Source organism: Tenrec ecaudatus, chromosome 17, assembly GCF_050624435.1.
Source record: "Tenrec ecaudatus isolate mTenEca1 chromosome 17, mTenEca1.hap1, whole genome shotgun sequence".
Taxonomy (NCBI): Eukaryota; Metazoa; Chordata; class Mammalia; order Afrosoricida; family Tenrecidae; genus Tenrec; species Tenrec ecaudatus.
Window position 1 is genome coordinate 35,889,794 of NC_134546.1, and position 27,130 is coordinate 35,916,923.

At 42.9% G+C, this 27,130-nt stretch overlaps 1 protein-coding gene across 3 annotated transcripts in view; it reads left to right on the plus strand.

Annotated features, from left to right (window-relative positions):
- Window positions 1-27,130, plus strand: part of PLEKHH2 (pleckstrin homology, MyTH4 and FERM domain containing H2) — a 130,859-nt gene that overhangs the window by 81,801 nt on the left and 21,928 nt on the right. For 2 of the 3 annotated variants that reach the window (XM_075535894.1, XM_075535892.1), the window contains 6 exons: window positions 229-341; window positions 6,673-6,852; window positions 10,541-10,680; window positions 12,404-12,581; window positions 13,734-13,889; window positions 16,015-16,112. In XM_075535894.1, coding sequence (XP_075392009.1) covers window positions 229-341; window positions 6,673-6,852; window positions 10,541-10,680; window positions 12,404-12,581; window positions 13,734-13,889; window positions 16,015-16,112 — 865 coding nt within the window. The remainder of the gene's footprint in view (window positions 1-228; window positions 342-6,672; window positions 6,853-10,540; window positions 10,681-12,403; window positions 12,582-13,733; window positions 13,890-16,014; window positions 16,113-27,130) is intronic. The other variant, XM_075535893.1, reaches the window with a different exon arrangement.

Below are 27,130 nucleotides of genomic sequence, written 5' to 3' on the forward strand. Positions count from 1 at the left end.
CCTAGTATTCTTTTGGCTTCTATTAAAGGAAAATGGGAGGGTAGGGGTCGTTTATTTGCCAATTTGCTTGAATCCTACAACAAAAATTTGTTGCCAGAGGTTTTCTTGACCGTTGTAGCTTGAAGCATGGGACAGGCTTGAATGAGTGAATTTCTAAACTGCTAATTCAATGCGAGCTCAAGATAACTGCTGACTTCTGTTTTCTGTGCTCTTCGATCCCAACGTTAGCCTCTCAGATATGGAGACACCCCGCTCTGTGTCACAGCAAAGAAGGGATCGTTTCCCCTCTCACGACTCTACCTTCCGAGGCTCTGCAGACCGAAGCCATTAAATTATTTAAGGTAAAGTTCTATATGAGGTTGTGTATCTTTCAATGTTTTCATCTGGAAAACATTTAAAAAATTTTAATTGGGGTTATAAAGTTTTACCATTTACTAAAACTCGAATGGTGGTTATTATTAAGTAAAGCAACCGAAGATAAAAATGGTGTGGATTTAAGATGGCTCTTGAGTGAGAATTTGGGATTGAGTAAGAGAAACAAGCAAGATCTGGTTTGGTAGACATGAAGAGCTATCAAATATCAGAAGGTATCATGTATCCTTTGCCTTCTGAAAGGAGAGTTTTTCACCCCCAGATCAAGGCCTGTGAGCCCTCTAAACATTGATACCTTCGGGGGCTCCCTCCTTGGTTGGCTCAGACATCTGTGCGCGTCTTTGATGTGCTTCTGGCGCATGGAGAGCTTGACTTGTCCAATGAAGACTCCTCAGGGTATGACTGTGCAAACACTCTCCAGGTGTTTGCATTTCATTGGCGGTGTTATCGGCTCCTCCCCGGGTGTCTCTTTCTTGTGTCTGGTCTTCAGCAGGATTTTCTGCGACATCTAGACTATGAGGGTATGATTCCAGGACTGTACTCCGAGCTATAGCATGTGCTTCCCAGTGTGCATGAGAAAGACATTTTAATCCTCGATCGGTACCTACATATGTTTCAAAAACTACCCATCGATAAGCAGAGGCAGCAAAAAATGCATAGAGGAACTGCAAAACGAACTGCTTCTGGAGAACAAGCCTCTGCACTACTCCTACAAGATGCAACGTGTGCACAGCGCATGGTCTGGATGTGGCGTGTTCATTGTGTTCCGCACTCGTCTGTTATGTGTCTTTGTCGTCCCTGACATGTTGGCAGCATTGTCAGGGCAAAGATAGAGAGCTGGAGAGAAAGAGTACGAGGGTGAGCATGCTGCTGAGAGAGTCCCTCTAGTTTTCCGTTGAGAACTGATAACTCCATTGTGGGAGCAGGTATTCCTGAGCTGTGGAAAAGGTCAGGAAAGAGGAATTGCTACACTGACACACAGTGGGGAATAGCTCATGTTCCCATCAGGCAGACGTGTGGTACCAGGGTTGTTCTGTGGGGCTAGACTATGGCAGAAATGATGGGATGGTACTTTTTTAGATTCAATTATAAAAACAGTTCCGTTCTGTCTTGGGCACACTCTTTCCCTCATAGATCATGGTCTTGAGCAATTCTATGAAGGGAGGAATTGGGCCTTTTCCTAAAAGCCACATGCCAGAGTCTGGCATTTCCTACCATACCAGGGGAAAACTCTCCCCCACCACCACCACCAAATGAATTTTTTTCAATTTATTTATTTAAAAATTTTTTTTTACAAAACAACCTTATCACCTTCAACTACACTTAATACATTTGTCAAATCTGAGATTCCATTCTTGGAAAGATTTTTCAAATTCATCAGTTTGAATGGCTGATAGCACCTCCCTCATTTTTTTCCTTCACCTCTTCTAAACAATCAAATCGCTGTCCTTTCATGTCCCTCTTCATCCATTGAAACAAAAAGTCACACAGAGTGTGGTCAGGCGAGTGAGGTAAGTAGGCCAAGAGAGGCATGCTGGTTTTTGCCCAAACCTGGCACGATGAGATGGCTGCATGAGCAGGTGCATTTTCCTGGTAGCAAAACCTGTCCCATCTGCCACAAATCAGGCCATTTTTGTCACACACTGTTATGCAATCTTTTCAGAACCTCTAAATAGAAAGCTTGAATAACTGACCTGGTGGAAGGAACTGCAAATACACTATACCCTCACATCAAAAAACAAATGAGTATCGTTTTGGGGGGAGTACCCCCATGTGTACTCAAGTCTTCAGATGGCCGCAGTCCCAGCTGAGAGTTTGACTGAAGCCTTATGGAAAGTCAGAGCCATAACCACCGAACCACCGAGCTCAGCTACTCCCAGACTCCTGTGAGATTAGAAACCATCTTATTAAAAATTTTAATAAGTTATTTTATTGGGGGTTCTTACAGCTCTTATAAAAAGCCTTACATCTATTGTATCAGCACATGTGTACTTATGTTGTCATCATCCTTTTCCTAGAGGCTCGATATGTGTAAGAAGGTAGAGGAAAACACGATCATGTTCAGGGTCGTAATGGAAGATACAGATAAGATCCATATTGAATTTCTAGAAATGAAAACCCCAGTGGCAGAAGATACACTGGATGAGATTAAAAGCAGAGGAAGAAAGCCTGGTCAACTTAAACACATAACAATAAGAATGAATTAATTGTTTACAGTGTCTATAGAAAGGCTAAGAAATGCTCATAAACGCCTTGGGTTGGCTTTAATTATTCTTTATGTGTCTGAAAGAAACCTTTATTTCACCTAATGTTATTCTTTATCCCTGATGAAAACAGAATTTAACCCAATACATTTATTCTCTAAAACATCACTGCCTGAATCATAATGATCTAAAGTGAAACTAAGAGTGAAAAGAAAGAAGAGAGTAGAGTGAGTTGGAAGCTATCTTCAAGTAGTCTAGTGGATGTGTAACTGGCGCCCCATAAAAGGAACAGGCAATGAAGGAAAACATTCAAAAAACAAACGATGTGAAATTTCTCAGATTTACTAGAACTCAGAAATCCTCAAATCCAAGAAACTCAAGTAGTTCCAAGCAGAAAAACAGATGAAACATCAGTATCAATTTGTTTAAGACAGGGATGTAGATGAAAATCTCAAATGCAGATAGAGGGAGAAATAACATACGGATGAACGCGGGCAACAGCATTCTCATCGGAGATCATGCAAGCCAGAAAATAAGGGGGTAATATCTTTAAAAAACATCCAACAGTCTGTCAACCTAGAATTTGTAACTTTCAAAAACAAAAGTGAAAGAAAGGTTTGCCAGTAGGCCATCACTATAAGAATTATTTAAGAAATTCCACTATGCAGAAACATTAATATTTCCAGGTGGAAATATGAATCTACACATAGGAGTACAGAGCAGTGCAAATGGAAACTGTGTGGGCGAAGAAACATCTTCCTTTATTATTTAACTATCTCTGAAAGGGAATTGACTGTTTACAGCCAAAACACAGCACTGTCTTCAAGGGCTTCTGACATAGGCAGAAGTCAAATGTAAAGCAGCAATAACACAGCAGCTGGGAGAAGGGAAGTAAAATATGTTGCTGGACTGTGATAAGAGCTGTATGAGCCCCCAATAAAATAAGTAACTAAATAAATATGCTGCTGGAAGCCTCTTAGACTACATGAAGTGACACTCTATTCCTAAAAGGTAGAGAGAGTGTAATAAGATCAAAATGTGGGCTATACACCACGAAGCAAGCATTTAATCAACAAAACAAAGAAGTATAGCTGGTAAGCCAGTAAATAACCAAAAAAAATGAAAAATAAGCAGAAAGGGACAAAAAGAACATGTAGGAAAAACAAAATAGCAAGATAGATTTATATCCTACTATATTAATAATATGCTAAGTATAAGTGGTCAAAAACACAGGGAATCCAGGGCGGATGATCCCTTCAGGACCAGGGGTGTGAGTGGCGATACTGGGAGGGTAGAGGGAGGGTGGGTTGGAAAGGGGGAACCGATTACAAGGATCTACATGTGACCTCCTCCTTGGGGGACGGACAGCAGAAAAGTGGGTGAAGGGAGACGTTGGACAGTGCAAGATATGACAAAATAATAATTTATAAATTATCAAGGGTTCATGGGGGAGTGGGGAGCGGGGAGGGAGGGGGAAAAGTGAGGAGCTGATGCCAGGGGCTTAAGTGGAGAGCAAATGTTTTGAGAATGATGAGGGAAATGAATGTACAAATGTGCTTTACACAATTGATGTATGTATGGATTGTGATAAGAGTTATATGAGCCCCTAATAAAATTATTTAAAAAAAGAAACAAGAATAATCTAAAATATTTTTAAATGCTTAAACATCAGTGGCATGTTCAACTAGGAATTTGCATTAAGTGTGCAGTATCTTCATATTGGGAATTACTAGTTGCATTGGGAAAGTTATATAATCTCCCTATGCCATATGAGTTTCAACACAAATAGAGATGGTAATCTCTAATTCCTAGTGAGTAGCTGAGAAATAAATAAGATGATTTATGTGATCATAGCTGGTACCATGGCATTTATACTGCATATTTAAATAATGTTAATGACATTTTTGCATGCTTTTGTAAACTACCTTCTTATCAGCTCCATTTCACAGTGATTTTATCTAAAAAGAATAAACATTACCCAATTCCACAATTTAAAAAAATAATAAGAATGGAGCCCTAGTGGTTACAAGTGGGATTGCAATCCGAGAGGCCTGCAATTGCAAACCACCGGCTGCTCCTGGGGAGAAAGACGGGGCTTTCTGCTCCCTTAAACAGTGCTAGTCTCGGAAACTCCCGGGGCAAGTTCTACTCGGTCCAGTAGGTTTTCTGTGATCAGTATTGACTCCGTGTCAGTGAGTCTGATTTTGTATGTTAAGGTATCTAAACACTTCATTCGAGGCCAGCGCTTGTTGCCCTAAACATTGAAAAGCAAAATCTAACTCTGCCATCACAGTAGTAGGTTTTGTTTTCTGTGACTTGATCTCAGGAGAAAAGATCGCCGTAGGTAATTGGCCTACTCAAAAGAACTTAGTATTTTTATTTTGCTGCCGGATCAATTTTAATGCCAATAGCAAACCCAATATATTTAGTTCTTTATAACAATAATTTTGAAATCGTACATTCAGCATACACATATTTTTAAGAGATCATTAAAAAGTAGGTGGAAGTTAGAGCTGCTTTCTATGTCTCCAAGCAAGACCATCCCAAAATAATTCACATAGGAACAGCTACTACTCGATGAACCGAACACACCAAGCTTTGGCAGTTTTATAACAATGAGCTGGAAAAGGGAGAACGATGAGTGTCAATAGTCGACTTTGAAAGTTTTTATGAAAGATTATGCTGTCACCTTTTTTTAAAAGCAATTTATTAGGGGCTCATACAACTCTTACCACAATCCATACATATACATACATCAATTGTATAAAGCACATCCATGCATTCCCTGCCCCAATCATTCTCAAAGCATTTGCTCTCCACTTAAGCCCTTTGCATCCGGTTATGCTGTCACTTTTGGGGAAAGAAAATTATTTCTTTATAGTTTCTTTGAATTACTTAGACTACCATTTTCTATTAAACTAATTCTTCAAGATGCTAACTGATATAATTTGAAAAAAAAACAAAAATATGAGGACTTCTAGACAAATAAGTTTAGAAAAATAAAAGTGAAACAACATGAAACAGGTGTTTGTTTGTTTGGTGGGGGTTATAACTACAAGAATTCTCAGACCCTATAATATGAATAACCGATTTCCTAGACTTCCCCATAACTATTTTTAATCATTTTATTGGAGACTTGTACAGTTCTTATCATATCCATTGTGTCAAGCACATTTGTACATTTGTTGCCATCATCATTTTCAAAAACCTTTTCTTGCTACCTGAGCCTTGGTATCAGCCCATTTTCTTCCCCTTCCTCTCTCAGGAACCCTTGATAATTTATACATGATTATTTTTACCCCCACAACTATTTGGTGACGAAAGTCCCTTTGTCACTGAGCATTTCATGTTATGATTAGGACAGTGATGTTTTAGATTAGAGAATAAATTAATTGGGTTATATTCTGTTTTCAGCATGGATAAAGAACAACAGTAATTAAAACCAACCGTAGGTGTTTATGAACATTTCTTAGCCTTTCTATAGATAGCAGAATTAATTAGATAGTATCATTAATAAACTATGGATATTACATTTCCTTTTAGCCTTGTTCATTCCATAAACATTTACTGTCGCTACATTATGCCACTCTAAGCTAAGCAGTGTATACAAAAATAAATAAAACCTTAAAAAGTTTCTAGTCTAGTGGGAAGAGAGATCATTCATGTTCGTGTGCCCATAAAAATACATGTTGTGTGCACTGTAAATGTGTGTTCTATAAATATCAATGAGGTCTAGTTGGCTGGTAGTATTCATTTTTATATATTCTTATTAATTTTATGTCTACTTCTAGCAATAATTGAGAGGAGGCATTGAAATATAGCTAAATTATAGACTTGTCTGTTTCTCCTTAGGGTTTGCTCAGGTTTTATGCCATCCGTTCTGAAGCTCTGCTATTAGATACATATGTAATCAGGTGGGATTGTTATGGCATCTGGATAAACTGGCCTGCTTGTCATTATAAATCTCAGTCCCTGGTAAAATGCTACATTGTTTAATACCCATGCAACCATTCCAGGTCTTTTTCGTAAAGAGAATCGATATTAATTCCAGCAGATAAAGCTAATCATTTCTGACTTTGCATCTTTTTTAATTCAGACCTGCCAGCTTTTTATAAACGCAGCAGTTGACTCCCCTGCAATTGATTACCACATCTCTCTAGCCCAGAGTGCTCTGCAGATCTGTCTGACACATCCTGAGCTACAGAATGAAATTTGCTGTCAGCTCATTAAACAGACAAGACGAAGGCAGCCACAAAATCAACCAGGACCACTGCAGGTATGTATCGTGCTACATATAAATGCAATTTACAGTGATGAATGCCTCACCACCACCGCTCCAATTCTAAGAATGTTACACATTGGGTGAAGAAAGCTGATGGTGCCCAGCTATGAAAAGATATAGTGTCTGGGGTCTTAAAGGCTTGAAGATAAACAAGCGACCATCTAGCTGAGAAGCAACAAAGCCTACATGGAAGAAGCACACCAGCCTATATGATCATGAGGTGTCGATAGAATCAGGTAGCAGGCATCAAAGAACAAAAAACTCATATCATTGTGAATGAGGGAGAATGCAGAGTGGGGACCCAAAGGCCATCTGGAGGCAACTGGACATCCCCTTACAGAAGGGTCGTGGGGAGGAGACAAGCAAGTCAGGGTGCAGTGTAACACCGATGAAACACACAACTTTACTCTAGTTCTTTAATGCTTCCTCCCGCCCGCCCATCCCCCAATATCATGATTCCAATTCTACCTTAAAAATTCGGCTAGACCAGAGGGTGTACACTGGTACAGATCAGAACTGGAAACACAGAGAATCCAGGACAGATGAACCCCTCAGGACCAATAGTGAGAGTAGAGATACCAGGAGGGGAGGGGGACGGTGGGAGAGAAAGGGAACTGATCACAAGGATCTACATGTGACCCCCTCCCTGGAGGATGGACAACAGAAAAGTGGGTGAAGGGAGACATCAGACAGTGTAAGACATGAAAAAATAATAATTTATAAATTATCAAGGGTTCCTGAGGGAGGGAGGGTAAAAAATGAGGAGCTGATACCACGGACTTAAGTAGAAAGCAAACGTGTTGAGAATGATGATGACAACTAATGTACAAATGTGCTTTACACAATGGTTGTATGTGTGGATTGTGATACGAGTTGTATGAGCCCCTAATAAAATGATTTATTAAAAAAATGTTACACATTGAATAGGAAAAGTGTGTCAACTTAAAAAGCAATTCATAATTGATGTATATCTTTTTGATTCATCTATAGACATGTGTTCTTACATAAAATGTATCGATGCTTGTGCGCATCGTCACACTTTTCGTATTACTAGAGTTACATTGTGTGTGCAACGTTCTTTAAAAGCTGTAGTGCATTAGCATTGCCTGTATATTCTTTTTTTTTCTGTTTATGCTTTTATTTATTTTTTTAACACTTTATTGGGGCTCATACAATTCTTATCACAGTTCATACATATACATACATCAATTGTATAAAGCACATCTGTACAGTCTTTGCCCTAATCATTTTTTTTCTCCTCTTTTCTTTTTTTACATTTTATTAGGGACTCATACAACTCTTATCACCATCCATACATATACATACATCAATTGTAGAAAGCACATCCATACATTCCCTGCCCCAATCATTCTCAAGGCATTTGCTCTCCACTTAAGCCCCTTGCATCAGGTCCTCTTTTCTTTTCCCCTCCCTCCCCTCTCCCCCCTCCCTCATGTGCCCTTGGTAATTTATACATCCTTATTTTGTCATATCTTGCCCTATCCGGAGTCTCCCTTCCCCCCTTCTCTGCTGTCCCTCTCCCAGGGAAGAGGTCACATGTGGATCCTTGTAATCAGTTCCCCCTTTCCAACCCACTCACCGTCCACTCTCCCAGCATCGTCCCTCACACCCTTGGTCCTGAAGACCTGTATATTCTTAAGGAGTCTTTAAAACACTAATGAGCTCGTTAATTTCAGTTATTAAAACTTTCATTTTTTCCCATTATTTCTCTTAAAGAGACATACCTCTTCATCAGACATCTTTCACCCTTCGTCGTTGTGTACAAGTTCAGTTAATTCCTCTGAATCCATTTATAGAATTTCTCTGTATCTTCAAGAATAGTTACTGTAACTTAAAAAATTAATTTCCAGGTAAAAAAGTGGCATTTCTGTAGCATTTCAAGATATTTTAAATAAATTTCTTGTGCAATTGAATAGGAGTCCTGGTGGTATAGTGGTTATCCAGTTCAAAACCACCAGCCTCTCTGAGAGAGACAGATGGGGCTTTCTAGTCCCATAGAGTTACAGTCTTGGAAACCCACAGGGGCAGTTCTACCCTGTCCTATGGGGTCACTATGAGTCAGAATTGACTCAATGGCAGTGATCTTTTTTAGTACAATTGGGTATATTTTCCAGGCGTTTTTTAGTCATTTGTGCCTACACTTTAATGAATGCTTGCTTCTATCTTTAACAACTTTTTATTATTAATCGGTTGAAAGTTTATGAAGTAGATGATGAGTTTTGCATTCACCGATTTGTTCACACTTCATTTGAACTCATCCATTTCAGTCCGCTCGGTGTATCATCTCTTGTCCTACATCTTCCCTGTGTTTGCTGTTTCCGTCCCTCCCCCTTTCCTAACCCTCTGAACTTTCTCCCTGGGTAAATGCTGCCCTTTTGATCTTAAATGTCTAATGACTCACTGTTTGCCACAAAATTGCTTATGCTAGCAGACACAGACCTCATGGGTGATTCCAGGTTTTATGAGAATTTGGACTTAAACAACCTGGAGAACCTTCTTTAATAAAATAATAGTAATAATAACAAAATATACTTCTGTAAGTTAAGAAAAATAGCAATAACAAATAACAAAACATCCTTCTGTAAGTTAAGAAAAACCAAATACGGCAGATGACTATGGTCAGCACAATTCATAGGATCTCTCCAGGCCCTCGGAAGGCCCTTTAGCAAGGTAGGGGCCCCGAATTGTCATTGTTACCATTGGCCCTTTATAGTGTAGCCCAGAAGCCTCATCTTTCTCCACTCCATTTTGTGCGTCTCGGCTCCCACATACAGCCAAGAATGAGCTCTCTCCATCTTCAAACCTGCCTGCCTTTGCATGGTCCTCACTGTGTGCCTCGTGCTGGTCCTGCTGCCTGGCTTCCTCTTCTGGACTTCGTTGTATGGCCTCAGCAGCAGCTCTTTCACAACTCTTTCCCTGGTTCCCACAGCAGCCAGTCATTTCTTCCATTTGGTTACACTAAAATACACACACACACACACACACACATTAACGTTGCCAACTAAGAATCAGTTTTTCAAGGGCAGAAATAGTGCCTTTTTTCACTCTTGTATTTTACGATACATCACATTTTAGGAATTACTAAAGTTATACTTGCTAACTGAAAGGGAAAAAAAGGAGGTAAAACAGAATCCCGAATAAAGGAAGAATAGAAACCATATATAATCCCATGACCTAAGATGACCTTTGTTCGCATTCTTCTGTCTGCCAGTTGAGTTTGCAGGGGGCATCCCTGTATCTGCGGGTCATTGGTTGGCTGTTTTTAATCCATATATGGCTTTTTAACTATCCCATGATTGACATTTCTCAAAATTGTGACTTATCAGATTTCATTAAACAGCTAAATATATAAATGAGCCCAAACAGTATCTCTAATCTCTGAACAGTATCTCTAGTCTCTGAATAGCCACCATCCTTTCCTGTGGCTCCTCCAGCTCCAAGAGGGCAGCCAGAGCTGCGTGTTTGAAGAATTCCAGTGTAGGTAACTGTAGACAATGGATCATGGACCTGACCACAGGTAGACGTGTACGTATTGTAAATACTCGCACAAGCAGTCTGGGGTTCAGAGAGCCTGCCATCAGCCCATTGCCCAGCCACATGCATCTGCCTGGAATCTCCGGCTGCCTGTGGTGTTTAACGGATTGTGCTTCTCTTTGTCCAGGGCTGGCAGCTCCTGGCGCTCTGTATTGGGCTCTTCCTTCCCCACCATCCTTTCCTGTGGCTCCTCCAGCTCCATCTGAAAAGGAACGCAGACTCCAGGTGTGCAGAGAAACTAGCCCGTCCATCTGTTGTGTCGCCTCTGTAAGCCTGCCAGTAACCACAGAGTATTTAATCGTCCGCCAGGTACCTGTGTCGAAGAATGTGCGAAACCTTTGGTCATCATTTATGTGGGGCTCGGAAAAGGTGTTCTCTGTTACATTAAGTCCTTAGATTTGTAGAAGATGATAGCAAAGACAACATATTTTAAGTGAAAAGTTTAAGACAGAGACTATTAGAAGTGAAAGTTACATTCCAAGTCCAGATGATTTATATAGCATTAGGGCCTGTTCATTTAATATTAGCAGCTGTCTTGTTTCCTTCGTTTTCCCTATTGCTGTTTCTATGGAATACTTTTCTGTGGAAGGCTTGCCTTATGGTCTTGCTTCCTGCTTTAATTGTATGTATTAAACTGCTCTAGAATGTCCACTCTCTTGGAAGGAAACAGCATACAATCCACTTAAGACCAGTTTGCTTCCTGGGGACCCAGCACACCCCTCAGGGCTTATGAGGATCGTTTTGGGCATCAAGTGGTGCATGTAAGGCTGTTGACGAAGACTCCAGAAGTAACACCATGAGACAAATAATAACCAAAAAATCCAGCGTGCAAGCGATAGAAAACAAATTCTCCAATTCTGCTATATTTGGGGGCTCCATGATCAAGGTCCTGTGATTTCAATTGAGTCAATGAGGAGTCCAGATAAAGGGTGACACTGAGTATAAAAGCTGCCAGGCTGCTTTTATAAATATTATAAAATGAGATGCTACATGAGAGCAAGTAAGATCTCCATTCCAGTTTTTACATTTATTTCCTGTGGTGGTTTTTGTGTAATGCTTAGTTTTTTTAAAGAAGTGCAGACTTCCTTGAGTAAAGAAGGAAAATATGCCAGCAGCCCCTTGCACACGATTGAAGATTATTCCTCACCTCCTCCAGTGGCCAGCTTCGATCCCCGACGTCCTTCAAACATGGAACTCTGTTGCCCTCCTAGCCTTATAATGTGCTCCTCCACTATTATTTACACAATTATTTCCTCTCTGCTGGTTAATTTAATTACGATCTCTCTATTTTTTTAATGAGTGGTAATTTTACATTCAGGAGGCCTGGTGGCATAATGGGTGCTCGTTGGGCTGCTAACCACAAGATCAGCAGTTCGAAACCACCAGCCACTCCAAGGAAGAAAGAGGAGGATTTCTACTCCAATAAAGAGTTACAATCTTGGAAACTCACAGGGCTAGTTCTACCCAGCCCTCTTGGGACACTATGAGTTGGAATCGACTCGATGGCAGTGAGTTAGAATTTTGCATTCAATTTGTGCTGAAAAGACTACAACAAGGATAAAAAACGCTTTTGTAGGAAGTCTGATTGGGTGGGTATAATAATAAAGACATTGGAATTTGAGAAAGGTATGGTGGATTCAAAGAGAAACATTGTTATAAATATCAACACGAGACATGTATAATAACATACACCAAGGACAACCAAAACCAAACTCACTGCCATTGAGTCGATTCTGGCAAACTGTGACTCTACAGACAGGGTCCAACTGGCCTTGCGCGCTTCCCTGGCTGGAGCTCTTCATGGGAGTCGAAAGCCCCCTCTTCCCTTGGAGGGACTGGTGGTTTCCAACTGCTCACCTGGTGGTTAGGAGTCCATGACCTAGCCACTAGGCCACCAGCCACCCACAGCAAAGAGAATTCTCTGAATGGTTTGCCTATGAGGCTTGAATGAAACATTTCCTTGGATTTGAATCTCGGCTTTGTCTTACAGGACAGAATTCGGAAAATATGCCATTTACTGTCAGCGATGCGTAGAAAGAACACAGCAAAATGGCGACCGAGAAGCAAGACCGTCCAGGATGGAAATTCTTTCCACCCTTCTTCGAAATCCTTATCATCATTCCTTGCCGTTCAGTATCCCGGTCCACTTCCTGAATGGAATATATCAGGTGGGTGAGCCTTGTTAACAGCTAAGCATTCGGCAGATGCTGAGAGCCCACCAAGCGCTCTGTCGGAGCATTATGTGGCCGTCTGCTCCCACAGGGGTACAGCTCTGTCTTACGGGGTGGCTGTGAGTTAGAATTGACTCCGGGGCATCTAACAATCATCACACACACTCATGAAAGCATGCTTAGCCTCACTTCCTATCCACCTTTGTCAGCAACCAACACTGATCAACCTTCGGAGACAGTAAGTCCTATATCAAAACATCTGAGTTTTGAAAGAGTTTTGCCCAAAAGGATAGGCACCCAATCCATATAGAAGGCAATAAAGGAAGAGCTTCAATGGGAGAAAACAAATGCTCCGTGGGTGAAGCTTTCCCCGAGTTTGGTGAGAAAATGACCACTGACATTGACTGGGGACAGTTTTAGTCTCCGTTGAAGTCTCCCGGTCTCGGGGACTGTCGGAGAAGATTTTCTCCCAGTTCTCAGATCAAGAGGCTTGCTGATTGATTGAAGCAACACATGATCCAAAGCTCGCAATTAGTCTTTACAGCCATGGAATTCAGACACTTAGCTGCCTACTGAAGAAACAAGCACTAAATAGATAAAGAACCCATTTGTTCAAATGTGTTTTGTGTTTGTTTTCTTTCATCTGCTGAAAGATTACATTTTACCCTAGAGTTCTTGGATTTCGTTTAATGGAGAGGCATAACAAATATCTTTACAAGGCATTTCTGGTTGTTAAGTGATCTTTTTAGCTTGGTTTCATATCTGTTGGCTGAGATTCCCAGATTCTCACAGCAAGCTAAATACTGAAGTGACAATATTAATTTTCTTCAGTGAGGCTTGGAGCAAAACAGGTAACGTGCCTGGATAAACACATCTTGTCAAAAAATGAGCAGTTGATACCAAGGGCTCAAATAGAAAGCAAATGTTTTGAGATTGATGCTGTCAACATATGTACATATGTGCTTGACACTGTCTGGATGGATGGATTGTGATAAGAGTTGTATGAGCCCCCAATAAAATGATTTAAAACACACACACACACACACACACATACATCTTGTCATTAATCATGCCCCAGCTTTGTCCTGAAATGGAAGTTTGGACCGTATATCCTTTTATGAAAAGAAGTGCCTTGTGGCTTCTGATTAGGTCGTTGGATTTGATGCATCCACCACAGTGGAGGAATTTCTGAACACCCTGAACCAGGACACGGGAATGAGGAGGCCAGCCCAGTCTGGATTTGCTTTGTTCACCGACGATCCTTCTGGCAGGGACCAAGAGCACTGTCTTCAAGGAAACATCAAGGTAACACCACAGCCTTTTAAGGAAGCGATCCAGCAAGCAGCAGAAAAGCGAAACTATTTGAAAAGAGTTCAGTTTAGCTCAGGAATGTTCCCCCAAATGTAAGCCACCTAATCTTCAGAATGAAAAACAAACAGCTGCAGGGCTTTAATGAGCCCATCGAAACTCACAATTCAGTTTATATTTATGATGGCAAAGAGGAAAAAGAGGAGTAATAATAGACGTAAAACTCTAAATCTTAGGATGGAGGTGTGGAAGGTATAACAGGTTGGCTTTTCATTTCATTCATTTACTTACTGATAGGAGGGTGTTTACCGAACCATTAAGAGGGTGTTACACATTGGGCAGCTAATAACCACAAAGTTAGCAGTTCGAAACCACCGGTCGGTCCACAGGACAAAGATGAGGCTTCCTCCTCCGTAAAGAGTTACGCACTCTTGGAAACCCACAGGGGCAGTTTTGCCCTGTCCTATGGGGTCGCTGTGGGTCACAATCGACTTGAAGGCAGTGAACTATTGTTTATTGTGTCCCAAGGGTGGCCCGAGCCCTCTTGAGAGGTACAAGGATGCATCGGAAACAGGAAAGAGAAGTATTGTGCCTTCGAATGTAGTTGAAGATAAAAGTTAAAGATCCACAGATGAGAAAATTCGGGTCAGCATTAGGAATTGGGAAACCCTGACCTGGAATGTGAACAATGGGTAGAAAATGACTCTTTGGAAAATAAAGAAGGATTTCTAGCCATAAAAACGTCAACAACGATTAGGAAATTGGAGGTATTTTAAAAAATGTTAATCCTTTTTTCAGATCGTGGTAAAGTATTTTCAGTCAAATTTCTACCGAGAGGTGGCACCTTAGAGGTTGCTGTGAGTCGGAAATGACTCAGTGTCAGTGAGTTATGTGGTTCAAGCAACTAACATTCTCAGCTACCAGTATAAGCCCACCGAGAAACACGTTAGAGGCCTTATCCATCTAGTTTTCAAAAAACAGCTGTGGAAACCCCGTGGAACAGAACTGTACTCAGTCACACATGGGGTCACCAGGAGTCAGAATCAACTTGAAGCCAATGGATCTGGGAGACAATCTATTTACTTTACAAATGCATAAACTTGAGGCTCAGAGAGGGATAACCATACCCTAAACCAGCTGCTAAAACTGAGTCTAGCCCCTGTCCTTACTTGATGGGTTCCCACATGGCCCTTGGGTATAAGTGCCTTACTTTAGAGTGACGGGTTTCTGTGATGCGGAGATTAAAACGTTGGGAGGAGTAGAAGAGCCAGATTCATAAATAAAATTCACGGGTGAAACTATATGAAACAGCACAACATGCTTCAAACTCCAAAGCCTGCTGCAAATAACCACATTTCTGCCAAGGCGCCACAGAATGCTATTGAAAGCTAAGGTTGGTTAATTAGGAGTGTAGGCTAGTAAGATGGTATTCCCCCATCCCCTCCACTATTTCTTTGGCTGTCCTTTGAGAATCTTTATAAATTAGTCCCGTCTCCTCAGCCCCAGGCATGTTATGGATAGCTCAACGCGTCTTAGTGTCCATTTTAGATGGACATTCCTAGAACATTGCTGTTAATATTTAGTCAACACCGTAAGCTTGTAGCTTTGGTTGAGTTGAACTGAGTAATTAGTAAGGGCATTGGTGGATAACAGCCTAACCACATTAAAAAATAAAGTTTATTCTCTAAACAAGTCTTTAAAATATTTATTTGATTCCTGGAGAATTTTTATGTTCCCAATCAAAGAACCTTGAGACTATATTGCAGATTTCCCTGGGATAACTTCAGGAATTCCAAGCTTCATAAGCACAGAAGTTGTTTTGTCAGTGACCAAACCATGAAAAAATTCCTGGAATCTTCTTGTTTGCAGATTCAGGCAATCCTGCATTAAGCTTCCCTTTTAAGTAAAAAAAAAAAAAAATTCATGGCCACAGGCCAAAGTTAATGTGTGTCCAAGAGGGCAAGTAGACCGAAGAGCAGATTATAATTCAACACCAAGGGCTTCAGTATATTCGTTTGGCTGCATTCATTGAGCATCTCAGTCCGTCTACAGGCAGACTCATCTTGTATTTTTATGCTTATCGTAAGTTACTGCAAAGCTCACTTTCCCACTTCCATTCCAGATTTGTGACATTATTTCTAAATGGGAGCAGGCTTCCAAAGAGCAGCAGCCTGGGAAATGTGAAGGAACACGGACGGTTCGCCTGACGTATAAAAGCAGGTGCGTAACCGTCTCCAAGCACGCAGCCTTGAGAACACGATTGTATTCACAGCGTGCACCTACAGGCCAGTGGCTGCCGAGCAGCAGTGGAAGTTACCCTGCTTCTTTCTTCAGTTCTCGTAAACGCTGTCTTCGTTTTTGTAGGAAGGCGTTCACGCAAGGTCTTGGTTCTCATCCTCCTCTCTGAGTGTCATGAGTGATATCTCATAAGAAAATGCTGCTGGACAAAGATGAGAACAAGGACACTTAGGAGGGAAGATAGATGCTGCCTTATTGTTGCTTTTACTGGGTGCCATCCATTGGTTCTGACCCATAGCAACCGTCTCTGCACAACAGAACCAGCCTCGCCATTGTCTCTGTGCCCGCTGTTACAGCGACCGTGTCCCTCCATCTCCCTGAGGACCTTCCTCGCTGCCCCTCTTCTTTACCAGGCACCATGTCCTTCTCCAGGGACTGGTCTCTCCTGACAGCATGTCCAAAAGTAACACCTTGGAGGAGTTAATATAAGGGTAACATTTTTACTGTCAGCATTTTTCTTAACACTCTTACCCCATTTTTCATAAAGACTTGATTGCTTGAGTCCCCTACTGCAAATCTGCTGTAAGGACAATTTTTTTTTTAACTCTAGTCTCCTGAGGGTTTGAAGAAGCCCAGGGGAGGAAAAATCCAGTGTATTTCATTCATTTTCCACGAACTTTTTGAAGCCCCCTTTCTCGTGGTCTCCCTCCTTCACTCTCTGTCTTTAAATATTTCTTGACCTTTAACTAGACAAGCTAGATACTTAGCCAGATGCTCTGAATGAAAGGAAAATAAAACTGACAAGAGTTCCTGATCTTATTAAATTTACAGGCTCGTGGAAAAAATGGTTGCTAATGTTATCATCACTCTAATGAATGTACAGTTTCAAATTAAGTTCTCGGAAGGCAGGGAGTGCAGTTCTGGGAAAACGTAGAACGAGCAGGCTGACCTGGCCTGGAGACATCTGGGAGGCAGATTTGATGAGATGATGGTTGAGCCAAGCCATCGGCAGCAGAGGGGGAGGGAGTGTCGAGGGACGAGGAGGGTGTGCAAACGTCTGTAGTGGGGGGTGTGTATCTTGTTTCAGGAGTTGGGAAAAGCCAGTTGGGCCGGAGCCCATCCCTTCTCAATAGATGAAATTTAAATACATTTTGGTATATCGTTAGAAGCCAGTTTTTCTAAAAAATAATGTTTTTTTTTCTTCTGTATATTAACAGAAAGGGGTGCTTATTAGGCACTGAGTATATATTTAAATTAATTCAATCAGCTATATATAAGCAGATATATATCTGCTTTTATTTGGATTTTATACTCCGTAAAATAATAAGTTTGTAAAATAGTAGACAAAAATCTTGGTGGAGTTATTGGGGTAGCATTAACTTCTTTCAGAACTTTGGAAGACTTTTTTTTTTAAATGGAATGTTGCGATCTATTGAAAGTCAGCCCTCGACACAAGGGTTTGTTCTTAAAAAGTAAAATAATAATAATAATAATGGAATGTAAGAGGTGGAGTCACTGTACAATGTAAAGAATGTCATAGCCTTTGATCCAGCTCACTATTTCTTTTCCTAATAATCTGCTCTGCAGAAATCCCACTGAAGTACACCTTTCAGTATCTTTGCCACATTATGTTTCACAGTGAAACTTTAGAGGGGAAATTCACATGTTTATTCATCGGGGGATGGGTAAGTAGTTCTGGTCCACTCATGTTATGAACAATTCCTCTTCTAGAATAGCTACAGTGACCACGATCTGAGACTATCCACAACCTGGAAAGTCTCTCTGACCTGAGTAGAAAATGGTGGTTGTGAGGTAATGTGTAATTGTGAGCTGTAATGATTTTCAGAAGTCCAAGTACCAAAACATGACTCTGAAGCTTTGGCATTTCAGGTTTTGAAATCTGACCTTTCTAGAGATAGGGGGCATTGCTGTGATTGTGGGAATCAGATGGGCTACTCTTGGAAGAACCCGTTTCCACTGATGGCAACTTAAATTGGTTGCTTTTTAGTGATTGATAAGAAAGCAGGCTGGACAACTTAAATTGGTCTAGGTGTTGGTTCTTGTAGTTCTGTGATGGTTAGAACAGTGATTTTCAGAGTATGGTCTGGACCGGCATCAGCCACATCACAGGAAACATGCTGGAAATGTTCCTTATTAAGTCCCCTCTGGTGTACATTATTGATTTCCTGAATCAGAATCTTGAGAGGTGAGGTCTAGAGACAGTGCTTTAAGCAACTTCCAGGTCTCGTGAGTCTTATGGCTACCCCACTAGCAAGTCAGGTTCTCCTAAATCCTATAGCTACCCCATAGCAAGTTAGGTTCTCATTTGTCCATTACTGCATGGATTGTTCAGTAACATTGGTTACAGTTTCCACCACATGTTAACATTTTCAAGATATTGATAATTGTTCACAATTTGAAGGTAAAAGTTGGAAACAAAGACAAACAATATTGCCGTGGTGATGGAAACAAAGCTGGTAGAACTTGCAAGGCCAACAACTTCTTCATGGCAAATACCTCTTTTCAACAATATAAACAATGACTAAGCACATGGACCTCATCAGTTAGAATACCTCAAAGTCAAGTTGACCACCTCTGTGGAGAGAGATGATGAAGAAACTCAAAATTACCAGCCAAAACAAGGTCAGGGGCTGACGGTGAAACAGACCATCAATTGTTCATATGAAAGTTCAGGTGAAAACTAAAAATACATTAAAACAAGTCCATGAGAACCAAAATTTGACCTTGAGTACATCCCATTTGAATTTCAAGATTAGATTTGACACAGTGAACACTAATGACAGAAGACCAGGTAAACTGTGGGATGACATCAAGAACATCGTACATGCAGAAAGCAAAAGGCAGGAGAGAAAGACAAGATCAACGTGGATATCAGAAGAGACTCTGAAACTTGCGCTTATAATAATAAAGTGAATGAAAGAAATGATGGAAAGGACTGAACAGAAAGTTTCAAAAGATCTGCTATAAAAGACCCAGATGTGTAATGAAATGGGCAAAGGCCGAGGTGGAGAAAGGTGAACATGCTCAGTGTACCTCAAGCTCAAAGAACTGAAGAAGAAATTCAAGCCTCCGGTTGCAATATTGAAGGATTCTAGGAAAAGTATTAAAGCATGCGGGAGCCATCAAGAGAAGTGCAGCAGATATTAAGGGCTCAAGTAGAAAGCAAATGTTTTGAGAATGATGATGGTAACAAATGTACATATGTTCTTGACACAATGGATGGATGGATGGATTGTGATAAGAATTGTACGAGCCCCCAATAAAATGATTTTTTTAAGTTTTCTGAAAACAACAACAACAAAAAAGTAAGTCAACAGAATGTGGTGATTGCTGATCAACATCATTAATAGCACATGCAAGTAAAATTTTACTGAAGATAATTCAACGGTGGTTTTAGTTGCTTAGTTTGACAGGGAACTGCCCAATTCAAGCTGGATTCCCGAGAGAACATGGTACAAAGAATATCCTTGGTGACGTCAGAGGGGCCTTAGCAGAAAGCAGAGAATACTAGAAAGATGGTCACTTATGTTTTGACTGTGTAAAGGCATTCAACCGTGCGGATCAAAACAAACGATGGGTAACATTGAGAAGAATGGAAATTCCAAACAGCTCACTGAGCTCATGTGAAACCTGGCCACCAACCAAGAGGTGGTTGGTTGAACACAAAAGGGAATACTGAGTGGTTACATGTGTTAGTTGTCCCCTTTTAACAGTATTTAATCTGTACACTGGGCAAATCGTCTAAGAAGCTGGACTGTGTGCATAAGAACCTGGCATCAGGATTGACAGAAAGCTTATTAACAGCCTACGGTATGCGGATGATACACCCTTACTTATTGAAAATGAGGCTGGCTTGGAAGATTGCTGCTGAAGATCAAGCACTTCAGCCTTCAGCACCGATGACCGCTCCAGGTAAAGAAACGGAAGAATCCTCACAACTGGGCCAATAGCATCATGATAAACGGAGAAGCCGTGGAAGTTGTCAACCATCTCCACTTGGTTGGAGCCACCAGCCCTCATGGAAGCAGCAGTCAAGAAATCAAACAATGTGCTGCACAGACCTCTTAGAGTGTTGAGAGCGAGGATGTCACGTTGTGCACGAAGATGTGCCTTTCTAGACCCAAGCCACGGTATTGTCGATCCCTCCTGTAATGTGAGAGGTCGGCCTGGACTCGGGAAGACGGAAGAAGAATCGGGCCACTTGGGGTGTTGGCAAAGAGTCTCCCAAGGACAGTGGGTTGGCAGAAGGACAAACGCATCGGTCTTAGAAGAACTACAGCCAGTGTGCCACTTAGAAAAGGGGAGGGTGAGACTCATATACTTTAGATTTGTGATCTGGAGCGGCTAGTCCCTGAGAAAGGACCTCATGATTGACACAATAGAGGGAGAGCCTGAAGGGAATGGATTGTCACCGCGGCCGCAGCAGTTGTGAGGATGGCACATGGCAGGGCGATGCTTGTTCTGTTGTACAAGGGTTGCTATGAGTTGGAACCGATTTGACGGCTCCTCACAATGGGTGTCTGTGTCTACAGACACCTCTCCACGTGTGCTTACTTTGCTGTGCCTTCCTAGACACATCTGGGCATCCATATCTAGCTACATAGCCTCGCACGTGTTTTATGGTTCCTCTTATTGCTACAAAATTTAAAACACTAATAACATTTACCAAAAATGTCCCTTTTTCGTATGTACATCTTTTTTTTAATTTCTAATTTTAATTTTATTTATTTATTATTTTCATTTTATTTATTTTACTTTACAGCTCTTATCACAATCCATCCATATATCCATTTTGTCAGACACATCTGTGCATATGTTATCATCATCTTTTTCAAAACATTTCCTTTCTACTGGAGCCCTTGGTATCCACTCCTCCATTTTCCCCCCTCCCTCCCCCCACCCTTGTGAATCCTTCATCAATTATATATTATTATTGTTATTTTGTGTCTTATACTGCCCGTTGTCTCCCTTCACCTGCATGTCTGTTATTCGCCTCCTTGGGCTGATGGGGGAAGTATATACCCATTCTGTCTTTTTAAAAACCCTATCATTGCGCCAATTCCAACTTGTGGCGACTCTTCGGGACAGAGTGGTTTCCAAGTCCGCCGAGCTTTCTAGGAGCAGACGACCTCACCCTTCTCCCCTGGAAGAGCTGGTGGATTCAAACTGCTGGCCTTCTGGTTAGCATCCCAGTGTGTAACCCACTACGCCACCATGCATTTGGTTTTTTAGTTTTCCTTGAGCATATTGTCCTCCAGATACATCCATGCTGTGAGACATTTCACAGGGTCCTCATGTTCTTCAGTCTGGGGCATTTTCTTGTGTGTGTATATGCCACAGTTTACCTACCCATTCATCCATGACAGGCTTTAAGTTGTTTCCATCTTTTGGCTGTTGTAAATAATGCTGCAGTGAACATAGATGGACATAGTTGTAGGATATACCTGTGAATGGATTGGTAGATCACAAGATATTTCTACAGCTAGCTTTTTGAGAAATGGCCATACTGCTTTCCATAGTGGTTGTGCCATTTAAAACCCCACCACTGATGTATAATAGTTCCAATCTCTGCATCATCTTGCCTGCATTTTGCTGTTTTCCACCATTGCCATGTTTGTAGATGAGATGTTACTCATTGTAGTTTGGATTTACCGCTCTCAGTTGGCTAATGAATGGATCCCTGGTGGTGTAGAGGATTATGCTTTGGGCTCCTAACCCCAAAGTCAGGAGTTCAAACCACCTGCTGCTCCTCAGGAGAAGGACGAGTCTTTTTGCTCCTGGAAGGACTTGCAGCCTTGGAGACCCAAAGGGGCAGTTCGACTCTGTCATGTAGGGTCACCATGAGTCAGAATCAATCCCGTGGCAGGAGTGCATGACCACGAGCCTCTTTTCGTGTTGGCCACCTGAATGTGACCTTTGGGGAAGGGTTTGTTCATGTCTGTTGCCCCCTTTTAATTAGATTGTTTGTCTTTTTATTGTTGGGTTGTTGAAGTATATGTAAGATTAGACCCTTATCAGAGATGCCTTTGCCAAAGATTTGCACCCAGTCTGTGGACTCCACTCTTGTAAACTCTTCCGGTGAACCTAAGCATGTCAGTTTTACAAGACCCCAGGTATCGAATTCTGTCCATTGTGCATTTTTACTTTTCTTGGAAAACCTGTGTGTGCTGAAGATGAGGGGATACATATTCATTTGGATGTTGATGGTTAGGGTCAGAACCAAAATTAAGCTTGGGTAAAATGGAGAAAGACACAGAGAAGGGTAAGGCTTCAGGTTTAGCAGGTACCTCTAGGAAAGCACAGAGAATCACACATGAAGCACATGGGAATAACATGTGAATAATATGATGAAGATTGCCTTGTTTTGAAAGGCCTCTGGCAGTATCTTTGATAACAGAAAACTAGTTATCAACTGGAAAGTTTGATCATAACAGAACTCTGGAAGGACTAGATCGCCACAGCTACGAGGAACTGCTGGGTTTCTAGATAGAGTCGTGCTTTGCACCTGTGTTTCAACAACTTAGATGGTGCGCCCGGGCCAATGACATGACTGGCAGAGGGTCTGGCTGTCACCTTTCTTGCAGGCAAGACCTTGATTTGTCCCATGGACAAGATGCTATCTGCCAAGCAGCACTGTCACTGCAGGGCTACAACACCAACTCTCTTTATTTTTTTCTATCTCTTTTTTCTCAAAACCATTTTATCGGGAGCTAATACAGATATCATATCGTTCCATAGTTCAGTCACATCAAGCCGTATTGTACAATGCTACCACAATCCGTTTACAAACATTCTCTTGAATGCCTTTACATCAGCCCTCTTTTATCTTCCTGCACCCCGACCCCGCCACCCCACTGTCCCCCCAGAAACCCTTATTCTACTAGCTGTCTCTATAGGTTCATCAATCCTGGGTTTCATATCCTGGAAAACAGAAAAACATATAACAAAAATTCAAAAGAATCACCCCAATGATAAAATACATCTGAGATATACCCCAACATGAACAACAACACCAATAAAAACACCCAGAAAATGTTGAGAACCAGAGAAGGCCCGACATACACCAGAGTGGGCATCAACTGACAAGGTTGTGACAGTTCGTGTCGGGTTTCTCATTTTGATCTCCCATCGTCACCTCCCAGGGCACTCTGTCTGGTAACCAGTCTCGTCCCAGCCCTCTATTGTAGACAGAGGGAGCTCATCGGAGGCTTATTGCCTATGTAGCTCTCATGAAAGTATTAGGGGATTCTAAAATTCATATTCAGCACATTGTGGACTGTTGATTATTTTGATTTAGGTGTTAAAAATGGAATTAGTAGGTACTTTTTAAAAAAAACTTATTTTTTCTTGTAGAATACTATTTGGAAACTAATGTTTAAAATGGATTCATACTTAAACTGCTTCTATCCTGTTTTTTCCGTACTGCAAGTTTTAAGTTGCAAAAATCAAGGCATACCTTTAACAAAACAAAACTGGCAAGTGCACCCCTTTGAAAGAAACAGCCGTCCCTCCCCTGCCCGAGGCGGACACAGGGACAGGCTAGGACAGAGGCAGATGCAGGGACAAGCTAGGACAGAGTCGGATGCAGGGACAGGATAGGACAGAGGCGGACACAGGGACAGGCTAGGACAGAGGCGGACACAGGGACAGGCTAGGACAGAGGTGGATGCAGAGACAGGCTAGGACAGAGGCGGACACAGGGACGGGCTAGGACAGAGGCGGACGCAGGGACAGGCAAGGACAGAGGCGGACACAGGGACAGGCTAGGACAGAGGCTGACACAGGGACAGGCAAGGACAGAGGCGGACACAGGGACAAACTAGGACAGAGGCGGACACAGGGACAGGCTAGGACACAGGCGGACACAGGGACAGGGCCATGAGGAGCAAGCCTCGGGAGGCACATGACCTGGGTTCGAATCCCGGCTCTGCCACAAACTGTGAGGCTGTGGTCAAGTCCCTTTGTGCCTCAGGCCCCGTCTCTGTGACACAGAGTGAGAACAGCGCCACCTCTGGGACTGCCTGAAGGACTGACTACGTGCTCGCAAATGACATGGGCCCCAACCAGAGCCTTCCTCCTAGTCAGTGCTCCCCAGGGATTTGTTGTCCCAGGGGATACGACATCCCATGTACAAGATGCTGTGGGCGCCCAGAGGCTTGGCCGGAAAGGCTTTGCAGAGTGGGGACCTCTGAGCAGGAAGAGGGCGAAGAAGTGGGGTCCCCGCGGTTAGCTTCCTTGGCGTGTTTTCCGGAAGTCGTGGTGCCCAGAGGAGTGCAGGGAATGTGTGGAGACCCCTGCGGACTGCTCCTTGGGGACACTCAGAGCACAAGGAGAAGGGCAGTCAGCCAGGGGAGGGGTCCACGGAGTGGGGAGCGAACCCAGAGCGAACAGAGGGTAGCACTCTCTAGCGCCTGGGCCACCCTGAGTGCGGCTTTGGTTCCGAGATTTCCAGCCCATGGGAGGGACGAGCTGCTGGGCTGGGGGATGTGCCTGCTATCTCATCCAGCCTCCCCTGGAATGTGCCTGCTATCTCATCCAGCCTCGCCTACAGGGAGGGAAGCCTGCAGTCCTTGTGTCCGTCCTTCCGCCTGGGGATACGGGAGCAACTGGAGCCTGGCCACATGCCAGAGGCTCTGGTCACATCCCCTGGGCTCCTGCCTTCCCGAGCAGCCTCAGGGCCTCCTCTCGCCTGCTAGCCATCTCTGCGAGTCTTCGTCAGTTCCGCTCCAAATGCCTGGCCCGTTGCTAGAGCTGTTTCCTTTGGGGTTTGCTGTCGGCCAGGGTGTTGATTCTGGGTCGATTCCCATCATACGGATCAGGATCGTGTTTCCCTTTTCTGCTTATAAGGCTTCCATTTCCCGGTCACGGCAAGATTGCAGGCATGTCAGACTTGGTAGGAAACCCGTTATCTTGCCCTGACCCAAGGATGTGTGTTGGATAGCAGTCAGCGAAGTTTGCAGTTCGAAACCACCAGCCTCCGCAAGAGAAAGATGGCGCTTTCTACTCGCAGGAAGAGGGACAGTCTCAGAAGCTCACGGGGCCACTTCCACCCCGTCCTGTCAGGTCACTGTCAGTCGGCATCGGCTCAATGGCAGTGAGTTTGTTTTTGTTTTGTTTTTGCCCGTATCCATTTGTACAGCTGGGTCTTCCTCCCCAGCTGTATTCTTAAAGCAAACTCCACTGAGAATCCTTCTGTGACAGATACTTAACCTAAGCTCTAGTGGATTACAGTGGGTTGGTATCGCTTCAAACTCCCAAGTAGAGAAAATAAACCAGTGCCGTACACAGCATCTTAAGTGTAAACGTGCCATAAGGGGACGGCATTATTCTCTTTTTTAAATTCTCTCTTTGACATCATATTACCCAGCCATGTTCTTCTGCCAGGTTAACAAGCCTGCATGGTCTATGGTCCTCCCGCTATAGATAAAGAATGGGAAACCACCGTCAAGGACGACCTAGTCTTTACCTGGTGCAGGAGGAATGATGAGAATCATGGAAGGAAGGAACTCCTCAAAACATGCTCCCCACCCCTGCGGCCCGCCGGGCGTCCCCAGAGGTTCTGAACTGTGGCCCTCTCACTCCTTAGGACTTGAGAGCATTTCTGAACCAGGATTTCTGCAACTGATGCAAGCGTGGCATCCCATGCAAAGGCATAGGAGGAAAAGGCTGGAATGTCCAGTCTAGCCAGTTAGATGCACCTGTAACTAAAACCAAAGCCGAACTCATGGTGACCCATGTGTTACAGAGTAGAACTAAACAAGGACTGTGTTAGTCCGGGTGGACGAGAGAAACAAATCCAGAGACACTCATGTGTGTAATAGAGAACTTTATATCACAGAGCAACTGAATATTAAGAAAATATCCCAGCCCAGTCCAGATCAAGTCATAAGTCCAATATTAGCCCACATGTCTGATACCAATCTACAAATTCCTCTTCAGACTCACGCAACACATGCAATGACGCCGAATGCAGGAAGATCACAGGCCAGTGGGTGGAAAGTCTTGTGGATCCAGTGGCGGTGGAAGCATCTCAGTGCTGGATTGGGTCTCCACGTTGCTCCTCCAGCTCCAAGGCTCTGGCTCCATCAGTGTGTCCCCATGTGGCTTGTCAACAGGAATGTCTCACAGGGAGTCTTTGTCTGTGTCCCGCCTCCTGCGAGCTATTTGTCTCCTTAGCGCCTCCAAATGAGGTCCTCAACCTGTGACCTGATTGACAGGCTAAACTCCACCCCTCCACTCTTACTAGTCTCAAGTTGGCACCAGATTAGGTAACTACCACAAGGATTTTCTTGGCTGTAACCTTTACAGAGCAGATGGTCAGGCCTTTCTTCCATGGCACCGCTGGGTTGGATTGAACAGCCAACTTGTAGGTTAGTAGCTGAGAACAAACCATTTGCCCTACTCATTGACTTACCTCAAAGCCACTGGATCAGAATTGCTCCTTTCCAGCAACTGTTATGACAAGACTCAGGGAGGTCAGAATGGAACTTCCACCCCAGGGTCACTGCATTTATAGTGTCTCCTGCTGGCTTGCAAGGAGCACTGTGGGCTAGGTGTCCTCCACTCTGAGAGAGACAGGTGAGCTCTCTGCCCCTGTCTTACAGTTTTACACTGTCCAGTCTCAGAAACCCTGTGCAGGGTCCTTATGAGTCAGAATCCACGGATGGCAGTGGGTTTTGGGTTTGCAGCCTGGCGTCATAGTCCCAGACACTCACATATAAATAAATGACACAGTCAATCCATAAAAAGGGTCCCCGACTTAAGAAAAATCTCCTAGGCAGACAAAGCCATTTCATATCACAATAGGTGATGAGGACAAAATGAAGGATTTCGAGTCCCTAAGATGAGACTTTCTACTCCCAGAAAAATGTGCCGCCTTGGAGACTCACCGTGGAAGGTCTGCTCTCTGCTCTTGGCTCGCTGTGAGTAGAAATCAGCTAGGTGGCAGGCAGCTTAAAGTTGCTGACTTTGCCCATAAA